General features: G+C 36.1%; 1 protein-coding gene across 1 annotated transcript in view; it reads left to right on the top strand.

The window, feature by feature from the left end:
- Window positions 1–12,283, top strand: part of SLC22A2 (solute carrier family 22 member 2) — a 583,430-nt gene that overhangs the window by 539,190 nt on the left and 31,957 nt on the right. The window contains exon 9 of the mRNA XM_044072890.1: window positions 3,256–3,368. Within this exon, the coding sequence (XP_043928825.1) occupies window positions 3,256–3,368 (113 nt within the window). The remainder of the gene's footprint in view (window positions 1–3,255; window positions 3,369–12,283) is intronic.

Genomic DNA, 12,283 nt, shown 5'->3' on the forward strand with positions numbered 1-12,283 from the left:
ATACAAATCTGTGTTGTCTGGATGGAGAGTGTGGTGTGCAGAGAGGAGACATGAACAGAGTAGTGAGAGCTTCAGCTAGGTTAGGCAATATGAGCAGCAGTATCGCATTTGTATTTGCTTACTTTGATAAAGAAATATTTCAGTTATGGCCTGAACTTTGAGTGAGTAGGTAATTCTTTTAGGACTGGGGAAAGAGAGAGAGAGAGAGAAAGAGACAGAGTCAGTACATTGGAGTTTGGTTCTGGGAATTCTGAATATAAGATCACTGTTAGGACAGTATCTGAGATGCAGTTTAGAAGAGATATATGTAAATAGCTTTCTGGAGAAGGTAGATGGGGTAACTTGGCATAGTAGTTTAAACAGAAGTGATCCCAGGAAGAGATAAGTTGTTTGTTTTACAGGCAGCCATTTGGATTTGCTGACTGACAGGCAATGGTGATCAATTCGGTGTGGGGGTGGATTTAGCTCTGAAGCAACACATTTTATTTGAAGTAATGCACTTGTATAAACAGCAGAGGTCATCTACCTGACAGTTTAATGTAGACAATAAAAGTAGGGAGCAGTTAGGCTTTCATTCATGGGTTTGATCTCCACAGTCTCCATTTGCCTATTGTGCAACTCTGAGCAAGTTACTAGAATTAGTGCTCCTCCTTCATTCCCTAAATGAAATACCAGTAGTAAGTGTGTTTACCTGGTTAACAAATAAATGAAGAATGCCTTTATTTGGTTAACAAAGAAATCAAAAATGTCTGATGGACTTTGGCACATGACTACACTGTGCTCAGACTCCTCTTAGCAGGACTTTCTATAGGAAATATAAATGTTGTTTTATCGTTTTAGATAAAAATTGCTCAGGATCACCTTATGTTCCTTCTCTAGAACAATGATACCTATAAATTACAAAACAAACTGCTACAACCAATGCAGTAAATTCTCTGCTCTAAAACTTGTATGTAAACAATCCAACAGCAAACTGTGTCAATGCACAGCTAAACATACACTGTTCAGTAATGGAAATGACAATAAAAGTGGTTAAAACATATATTTTTACTTTATACAAAATAATAAAAATGGTAAGCACTTTCACAACTCTCCTTGTTGCTTCATCAGACCAATTTAACAGTTTTAAAACATTTATATATTATATAAATTGAATAATGAAAGTTGCAAGAAAAATATTTTGTTTTACAGAAGGTTTGTCGATGACCTCTTTCTTGTCTGGGGGTAAAGATGAAGAATTACTGGCCCTTTATGGACATATGAATAGTTGCACTCAGTTTCTTAACTTTGCTATAGAAATGTCTACAAAAGGAGATTTATGTTTTAGATGTAAAAGTTAGGAAAGCTATGGACAGGACATCAACAGAAATATACAGAAAACCATGCCATAAAAATTTATACATGTATAGAAATAATATGCATAGAGGGCATGTGTTTAAGAATATTATAAAGGGCCAAGGAAAGAGGTTATCTAGGCTAACAGTGGTAGATGAGAATTTTAACAGGGAGCTAGATTCCTTTCATAAGGATCTAATGGCTAGGGGATACAGTAAAAGGGAAATTGAAGGATATATCTAACATGAGAGGTGCTGAAGCTAGACCATATTTTTCAGAACTGGTTAGTTTAGCACAAGAGCAGGAAAGAGATTATGCTACCAATTTTCTTTTGGCTTTTACTAGTGATTCAAGAAATGTCATGGAAATTGTAAAAAAAAACATTGGCAGGTGTTATTAACTAATGAAACTATCAGAGAAATAGTAAGCAATGCCCTAAAGTTAAATATAAATCTGTAAATCCCTTAAGAGCAAGTTATGTTATCCTAGAGTTTTTGGATACCTTGCATTTTGGCTTATACCCTGTTGCATTTAATTGCCTAGTCTCCATTTCTTTGTCCATGTGTGAACATGCTGGTTTACAGGGTGAATGCCCACTAACTGTCTTGCTCTGTAGTGAGTCTAATTCCTTATCACCTTCCTCTATCATTATATTAAAGAATGCTTTTAGAAGCTCTGCCCCTTTCCAGTTTTCTGCTGTGAATTGTCATAAATTTCCTAATAAAATATCTTTGGAGAGCATGGTTTTAAACTGATAGAAATAGACAAACTTCCTTCATGGGTGCTGACATCATCAGAAGTCCACAGAAATCCTCAGTATCATTTTTAGAAATAATTCATTACTGCACCCTGCTTTAACCTTGTCTTAATAAAAACTGAGATGTCTTTAATGCTCAAATTTATATTGCAAATTTTGTTCAAAAGGCATGAGTAACTGTTTTTGAGTAGATGGAAAATTGTTACAACATTAATAATAAGGTATGTTTATAATTTATGTCATTGTATAATACAGGAAATGGCAAGCTAGATAATCCCCTTGATTTAATTAAAACAGTTAAGCGTGTATAAAAATAGTGCTGAGCCTTTAAACGTATCTTGCTCTTATAAAAAAATCTGACAGTCAAGTAGTTTGGATTTCTACTTGCAGCTTAGGTAACACAGAGCTGGCTGTCATCCTGACCACGGAAAGGTTGAATGAGGAGGGGGATAGCGGATAGCTTGAGTAAGCGGAAGCCAGTTTGTCTGCCCGGGGAAAGGCATGGATGAGACCATGAGGGCACAAGCAGGGCTTCAGTCAGTGCATGGATAGTGTTAACTCTGTGCATGAGCGCATTGTGTATGAGCAGTAATGTTAATGCACATCTGCTTGATCTGGAGGGGTCACTACATTATAAAGTGCACAAACATCCACATGTATGAAAGTCACGTTGTCTTCCTTATGAAGACTGGGTGGAAGGTTAGCATGTAGATTCGAGTAAACAATATAAAAAGCAACCTTTATTTTCCGTTTGCCAGTTTAATGTTTCTGCATATGTCTGACTCTTTCCATATAGCAGTGGAATCAGAGTTTGCTATAACCTGTTTAGTTATTTCATAAGATGATAATTTATGAAGTTTAACTAAAGTGTTTTTAATTTATTTGAAGGCAGGCAAGCACCTAAACCAAAATATTTATAAATGTGTGAATCACTCACTGTATCATAAAAAAGTTTAATTTGGGATCAGCAAATTTGCTAGATTCTGTTTCTGTTAATGTACTGCACCAGTAATCTCCTAAAACAAATTATTCTTCCTTACTCTAGATTCAGTAAATCTGATTTTTTAACACGATCTCTTTTGTTTGTAAATTTTGTTATGTATAAAAATATACTTCAGCTGTGAACTTTCAGGATATTCAGGAGTTTGCATTTATTTTCCCAGGAACCTTGGTCTGTCCGTCTGCTCAGCGTTCTCTGATATTGGCGGGATCATTTCACCTTTCATTCTCTACAGATTAGCTGCAGTATGGTTTGAACTCCCACTCATAGTATATGGTGAGTATATCATTTATTTGTTGCATTATAAGTATTGCGTTTTAAGCAATTCAATCATTCCATGTTACTCACAAAGATCATTTGTAGCGATTGCACAATGACACACGGGCTTTTTATAATGCACTCTCACCAGTAAGCCTTTCTCCCGTAGCGACGGACATGTTTGGGGTCATCAGTACTTTAAAAGTAAGGAATCAAGGTAAGCACCGAAGAAGACAGCGTATAAGAAAGCCTGATGTAAACATTTTTGTAGCAATGTCTTTCTGTTGTTTCATTGTCTGTCTGTTGGATTTTGTATGTATTTTTGCTGTTGGGACTTTCTCTTCTTTTGAGCCTTATTTGATGTTTATTCCTGGGATAAATTGATATCAGAGTTTGATCTCCATGCTGCCCATGCCCCTGTGCACCCCTTGCTATTTATTGTTGCCACGAGTCACAATTGCTCAGATTTATGAGCTATTCCCTCCCCTATCCAGTTGGATATTCAGGCTAAAAATGCATCATCCCAGTTTTGTGACTTATAGAAGTACTCACATCTTCATCTTCCTACAGCTGCACTTAATACTTTGTGTAAAGATATCTAAGGAAATACTTAGTTATATTCTTGCATGATTCACAGTGTGTATCTTACAGAACACTACATTTCATTATTGTGATAAGAAACATGGAAGACTGTCAGTAATATTGATGCTATAACAATAGTTTGGGTACAGAATTGATGAGATCTTTTTTTCACATAATATGCTTTATTATATTCTGCAGTAGGCTCCTTCCTGGAGCACTCCACAGTCGTAGCCACCTAGACCATAGTCTCTGCCAGTTAAAGCCAGCTTCCCTCATGAGAAACCCTCTGCTGCTTATGCTGTTAAACTATGCACACATCTGGGCAATGTCTGAATATAATGCTTTAGTGAAGCCATCCTTAACGGGCATTAATAGGTGCTCTGGTGCTCATTTAAGAGCATGTGCTGAAGGTGGGAGTGAATTATTGCCCTGGTAAAAAAACAGAGTTGCGAGAAATTTACACACTGTAGAGGGTAAAGATCCTACACCAATGTTTGTATAAATGATTTTTCTCTTCATGTCTCTTGACCCTCAAACCATCTAGTCATAAATCTGAAACCAGTTTGTTCTTGGAGGAAGGGGCCCCTACCTGCTCCTAAGCAAGAGACGATCAGAAAGATATGTCATTGAGAGAGCCAGGGAAGAGTTTGTACCCCTGCATTTTCTTCCATCTGGTTGCTATGGCAGGGACTCTTTATCTCTTTGGTTTAAAAGTCTGGTTTAAACTTTACAGACCAGGGCTGCCTATGTTTCAATCTACCCAGTGATGCTCTATTTTGCAACTTCCATTACTGAGACCATCGGTTATATAGGTGTTACTGTGATGGCCGTAACTCCACCCTCTGAGAGCTGATTTGAGCATTTATATCACCATGTGGACCTCCTACTCCCTCTTGGATTTTGATCCCTTCCAGGCACCTCTTTTCTGAGGGCATGCTAAGGGTTTTACAGGAGGCAAGGAAACCCTCAACCAGAAAATCTTATATGTCCAAATGGAAAAAAAAATTCTGTCTGATGCCATGTTCGTAACCAGGACCTTTTTCAGTAGGGGTTCCACTGGTTCTGTCTTATTTGTGTGAGTTGCTACAATCTGGCCTGGCCTATTCTTCTGTGAAGGCCAATTTGTCAGCCATTTCTGCTTATCTGCCTTCAATTCCTTCTTTGGTTTCTCATTTTGTGGTCAAATAATTTCTTAAAGGTGGCCTGCATATTTGGCCTCCAAGGAAACCTATTCCTCCTCCTTGGGACCTTAATTCTGTTTTGGAATAATTGACTTAGGCTTCTTTTGAGCCTGCAGATTCTGTTTCTTTGCAACATTCTGCCTGGAAGACTATTTTGCTGCTGGCTTGTTCTTCTATTTGGCGGGTTTCTGAGTTCCAGGCCCTTATGACCATTCGTCCTTTTTTGTTTTCTCTCAGGGACAGAGTGTCCCTTTGTACTAATCTTTCTTTTATGCCCAAGGTAGTAAATGAGTTGTCCTTGAATCGGTCTGTACAAGTCCCTTCCTTTATCCCTTCTCCTCAGTCTGCTAGCGAGAGGGTCCTGCAGACCTTGGATTTGCACAGACAGCTCAGGTACTGTTTGGATAAAACTAAGGCCATTTATAAGTCTGATCAGATTTTTTTTCTTTCATCCCAGTACATTGGGTTTGGCTGTTTCTAAGCAAACCATCTCCTTCTGGATATCTAAGACCATTTCATTTTGTTATACTTTTCATGGCAAATCTCTGTGTACTTTTGTTAGAGCTCATTCCTGTAGAGTTGTTGCATTTTCCGGCACCTTTGTCAAGGGGCTGGACACCAATTCCATCCTTGAAGCGGATACTTAGTCTTCAGTGCATGCCTTTACCTAGCATTAAAAGTTGGATATGGTATATAGAGCCAGACAGGTTTTGCAGAAGCCATTTTATATGGGTTTGCTGAAGTCTCTTCTCAGCCTTCCACCTCCCATTCTGCTTCTACTTTTTTTCCTCCAGTTCTGTTTCTTGAGCTTTTTACTCTCCCTTCTGTTATGAATACTGCAATAGTAATATAGAAGAACATAGTACAGTTGTGTAAAATCTTACCATAACTGTAGATGTCCATCTCTTCACTGTTGCAGTATTCGCTCCCTCACTCCAACCCCCTCTTGCTGTTTTTTTTGTTTTAGATTCCCTTCTGGCTGAGGGTTTTCCCTTTTTCTTCTGCATTTTTCCTTCTAGATGTGCACACACTCCTTTGTTCAATTGAGAGTGTTCTCTTCTGGGGCAATTCAGTTCTACGAAGTTGCGTCAGTATGTCTCTTTTATGCCCTGCATTCTGTACAGGGAGCATAAGTGTGACATACGGTGCATACAAGATCATTAGGCTGTTTTTGCTATTAAGTAGACCACACATTGTTTGTATGAAAGTATGAGTGTGATGACTGTTCACAGGACATTGTAAAGATGAAGCAAAATAACTTTTAACACTTTCAGTTATTTCTCTCTCTCTCTCTCTCTCTCTCTGACAGCTGTAGCAAAATTGAGACAGAGAGTGACATTATTATAGTTTGCTTTCTCTGCCCCGTAATATTCATTTTGGTCTAGATTCTTCTGTGGTGACCTAATAGTTGTTCTTGTCAAGTTGCCTTTTGCTGCTTTTGTCTCTATTCAACAATTTCTGTTTAAGTCAAGATATTTGGTTTGGGTCTGGGGTCCTTGTTTTTTTTGTTTTTTTTTCTGTCTTCCTGACACCATTTCAGCAAGCCAGGATGAATTATAACCACTCTGTCTGTCAAACCAACTACTACATGCATAAGTAAATGTTTCACACTTATAAACAATCTCTTTCACTTCCCTTGCATTGTAGGTTAAAAGAAAATAACTTACATGGTGAAATTTCTCAAAGCAGCACTGTCCCCTCTCCAGAAGGCAACTAATCAATCTCACTTTTCCCCAGACTTGCAGAAATTTCCAGAAAATGCATGCCCCTACTCTTGCTTACCACAATGGTAAATATGTCATTTTAAACAATAATCAGTATGACTCCAGTAAGCGGTAGAGCATGTCAACAGCACTTTGGACAGTCAGTAACCAAATCCTTGAAAATGCTGATCAGGACCAACTCAGAATAGCTTTATTTACTGATTTCAGAAAGGATTAGATCACTGTATGTCACTTTGTATTAAATAATACTGGCATCTATCAGACTGCATGCAGCTGGTTTTAAGGACATTCATTTAATAGAATATAAAGAGCATAAACAATAGTTGTCAGCTCTAGCTGCACATGGATTTATCCTTTTCTCTCTTCTATTTCGTCAGTTCATACTCAAGTGATCTTTAAACATGCCATCATTAAATGAAATCTCATATGCAGGGTCTGCATAATCTTAGTAAGCAAACAAGCCAAAATTAAATTCAAAACTATATCACAGTGTGAGCTTTGGAATTACTTGCAGGTTTAGCAATGGCCTGAACTAACAAGCTCAAAATCAAGCTATGAGAAAACTGAAATGATGATGTTTGTACCGAGAGTAAAAAATGAGAAATGAATTCATTATTACAGTCAAATAAGCAATAACACAATAGGGTTAGGAGGGTGGCCTAATGGTTAAAGTGTTTGCCTTACAAACACAAGGTACAGGGTTTGAGTCTCACAGGGGATAATTGGCTAGGCTTAAAATGGCTCGCAGGGGCAATTAGCCTGGTACTAATCTATGAATCTATGAACCTATGACAGAACAAGTGTACCACAACAAATACATCATTCACTGATTAACTCCCACTGTGTCTTTCAACACAAAGAAACAAATGTGCGCATGCACATGTATATGCACATGTACACATACACACACAGACTCACTCACCTACAATTCTCAAATTATTCCATGGACACAGCACTCTACTCACAATTAGTCAGACAATAGGTGTCAAAATGTTATTCAGCCACAGAAAGACTATTCTGTTCAATCTACACATTAGGAATACTCTAGGATATAAAATATATTCTAGCCTTTGTCAACCAAAATATAAATAAACCTACTTATCTTTCCCACCATAGCAGCACTGTACATCTCTCAGAAATACCTATTAGCACCCTGACAACTTCAGAGCAAACCATCTCCCCTCTAGACCTGTTCTTCACCTACTTTATTTGGGATATTGACTCACTCACTTGAAAAATTATCACTTTTTCCAGTGTGCCATATAATCACAAAATGTTTGCCACTATTCTGCAAAATGAATAAAGCCCAGCATGCGTTCAATAGCCTGTCACCTTTGACCTGGAAACCACTGCCACAACATTTAAGAAGAGTCACTAAACAAACATCCTTTGAAGCAGAACTCCAGGATTACCTTTTCAAGAACGTCTATTGCTTATGCCGCAAGACAACCCTTCACAGCTATGCGCTAGCTGTAGTTCTCTGCAAGCCTTTGCACATTAAATTGTCATAAATGAAAACAACTTATAAACATAAAAAACAGGCCTCTTCATTTATACCAGGAAAATGCACCTGGCCAACAAACCAGATCGTACAGGAACTCAATAAAATATCAGTGTTGTAAATACAGAAGCAGAATGTAAAAAGTGTTTCATGCAACTAACTCACTGTCTACCAGCCTCTCGTGATCCATCAGCCTTTTCATTCCTCCATGGGGCAAGAGTCAATTACATAATAAATGTATGTGTATGTATGTGTGTGTGTGTGTGTGTGTGTGTGTGTGTGTGTGTGTGTGTGTGTGTTTGTGTGTGTAAAACACCATAAACAAGTCAAGCCAGCACTAAACTGTAACGGTTGCCAAAATTAACCTTTATTAAACACCAGTGTGTCTGCAGACCACATGGTTTCACCCTTGGGGGCATTTTCAATGCTTATCTAGTATAAACATATGTAAAAGAGTTTTAATACTTCACTCATATATATATATATATATATATATATATATATATATATATATATATATATATATATATATACACACACACACACACACACACACACACACACACACACACACACACACACACACACTCACAAGTATACAGATCAATTGAATTCACCCAACCCTCACAAATGCATCAAATAATAATAAATACAAATTATCAAACAGTTAATAACTAAATTATTGTGCAAATATATATCAAAAGTCATAACAATAAATAAATGACTTAACTGTTCAAAGAGAAGTACAAACAAAAATGTTAGTAGTTCACGCTGTAGCAAGTGTTGAAAGAATAGCATTCAAGTGCTTCCCTCTAGTGGTCAAATGTAAAAGTTCTGGTTGGTCCTATAAATCTTACAACACTTAATTAAAAGCCAAAGTTCTTAACAGGCAGGGATGCATCTTTCTCAAAGCATATTTGAGAAAACAAAATAACTGGGACATTCACAGTTCCTAGGTTTAATATCCCTTGTATCTCCTTTTTATCCAAGAGTTCATCCTTCCTGCTGTCAGTTAAGTACTTAAGTCAGAACACTTAAAGTAATCAATTCCAGTATAAGAGGATATAGCATTCAGATGTACAATTTTATGTCTAGTACACTACATTCCCTTTTACAATTAGTATCACTCACATGCTGAAAAATATGCTATTTAAACTTATTAGACATTTGTCCAACATAAACTGAACCACACAAACTAACAACAAAACAATTAATTCATCTGGTCTGGCAATTAATGAAGGCCCACATATCAAATTATTTTGATGCATTAAGAAAAGTAAAACAAAATGTGTTTTGCAAACAAATTGTGGCCAAATAGGAAAAAGCCTGTCAGAATGTCAGCTGTACTAGACGTCTACATTGCATTGATTTTACCTACTTTCTTATAGTTAGAAAATGCTGTCCTAGAGTTTATCCTTCTGTAAAAGAGGAAGTAAAATTATCAGGCAAGATAATACCATAAAAATCATCATTAATAAGAATATGCCAGAATTTCTGAAGGTATCCCTTTAGTCTCAATATTTGAACCATATGTAGTAAGAAATCTAATGGTCTAATTAGATGTATTTGAGTGACTCCTATTTTTATATTTTAAAGTTTGTTGCTTTGAAAGTGTCTTAACCTTGCACATTGCCCAAGTAATATCTACAGGTTTGTATCTCCATGATAGGAACCAGTTACTCAGTGTATCCATCCCCTTCTGAAATTCTGTTTCCTCACTACAAATTCTGTTTGCACAGTATGCCTGAGAAAAGGGAATGTTTTTAATCATACAGGAAAGGTGGCAACTGTTGCCTTGTAGGAAACAATTTTTTTGAAAAAGTTTTCTGTATATGCTTGTTGAAAGACTTCCATCCAACAGTTTTGAAACTATAACATCAAGGAAGTTGTAAGTACGTAAATTACTAGCACATGTAAATAAAAGACCCAAATCATTATTGTTTAGAAATGAAAAGAAACCCTTGAATGATTCTTCAGTTCCATGCCACACCAACCAGAAGTCATCTAAGTAACATTTCTAATAAACAATATTGTTGCAAATGAATTAATACTGACATTATTTACCATCCAGGATTCAAAAAATCCTATATATAAATCGTTGTGAGTAAGGGCAAAACTAATAACTATGGCTATATCTTTGTTCTGCTAGTAGCATTCCTCTTGTAGTAGAAAACATTCATTTTCAAAACAAAATTGCAAATGTTCTATTTTTAAGTTTAGAAAAAGGGGGGAGGTAAAGCTTAGAAGATTCCAAAAAGTGTCTGACTTCCTCCTTTTGGTGGGGGACTGAAGTGTGTATGGACTGTACAACTAAGCAGCACATATACATATCAGCCCCAACATGTTTAGTTTCAATAAATTTCAAAAACTCAGTTTTGTCTTTAATTTGAGAAATAATAAGGTCCAGCTGAGGCTTAAGTTTGCATTCTAAAAAAATCAGGTAGTGGCTCTATCAAGGACCCAGGTATTCCTATAATAGATCTACTGGGGTAGGTTTAACACATTTTTATATCTTACATAGCAGGTAAAAGAACTGCTTTTGTGGGTCATCCACATTAAGTTGCCTAACTAAATTACTATTGATATAGGTCTGTTGTACAAAAAATGATTGAAAAGAATCTGACTTTTAAAATGTTTAGTAGGATCAAAAGGCATTTTATTGTAATATGAAACATTGTCAAGTTGTTTTCATGCTTACTGTTCATAATCAGGCCTATTTGAAATAACGACAATTCTCCCCTTGTCAGCACATATAATGACCCCATCTGTATTCTGCCTCAAAGAAGTTAAAGCTAATGATTCTTCTTTTAAAATATTATGTGTAATTGGAATTAAATAATATGTTTGAGTGTGACATTCTTATAGAACCTGTTGCTCAAAGCATCATACTGATCGATGATAGGGGATAGAAAGCAGATGTTTTAAATTTAAACTTGCCCCTTTCTTCTCCATTTACATTAACCCAGGCCCATAAGGATGTTGAGAAAACAGTATTTCATATTCAAAGTATGAGAAAATTGTTTAACATCATCAGCAAAATCAACATGTGAGATGAACAAGAGGAAACAAAGGATAAACCTGTATTTAAGTTTCCACAACTGCAGATGCATTGTCAAAAATATTCACCAGTACTTCATTGCACTTATTGGCATTCCAATCTGTCACAATCTCTACAGCTCTGATTGTGTTTAAAGGGTGTGAAGAGGTAAACTGGGAGAAGGGCGTTTGCTCAGCATCAACTACTGAATTCTCAATATCAGTAGTGGAAGAGTATTCCAAGGAGGTGTCAAAATGGCACCTATTTAAACATGATCTGCCCTTATTTCTTTTATGACCTCTTCAGTTGCTGTCTAGATGATAGATAGCTACCTATTATAAAAAAAAAAAAACAAAACAAAACAAAAAAAAAACACCACTGCTACTTAATATATATATATATATATATATATATATATATATATATATATATATATATATATATATATATATATATATAAAATGTTTCCTATTGAACTGTCGGCACTTATAATACCTATTGCCAACAGAGATTTAAAAAAGCCAAACATGCAAGACAAGAACGAATCTTGAACATCTCTCTTCTCCTTTAAAGTTCTGTTTTTCAGAGGGGCAAACCCGCCTGCACCTTTGTATGTGCCATACATATATATATATATATATATATATAAAATATATATATATATATATATATATATATATATATATATATATATATATACCAACTCCAAGACTGACATACTTTGGAGAAAATGGAATATTCTCGGAAATGGCCATCTTGGACTTGATATATGTAAGTCATTTTTTTTCGGCCATTCTGTATCCATCTTTTGGGACTTGCTGTAGCAGGTCATGACATTTCAAATGGTTACCTATATATATACATAAGATAGCATGGATTATGTAATTGCACTGATAATTTTAAAAATA

Source organism: Protopterus annectens, chromosome 1.part0 (genome assembly GCF_019279795.1).
Source record: "Protopterus annectens isolate FY-2018-M chromosome 1.part0, PAN1.0, whole genome shotgun sequence".
NCBI classification, from domain to species: Eukaryota; Metazoa; Chordata; order Ceratodontiformes; family Protopteridae; genus Protopterus; species Protopterus annectens.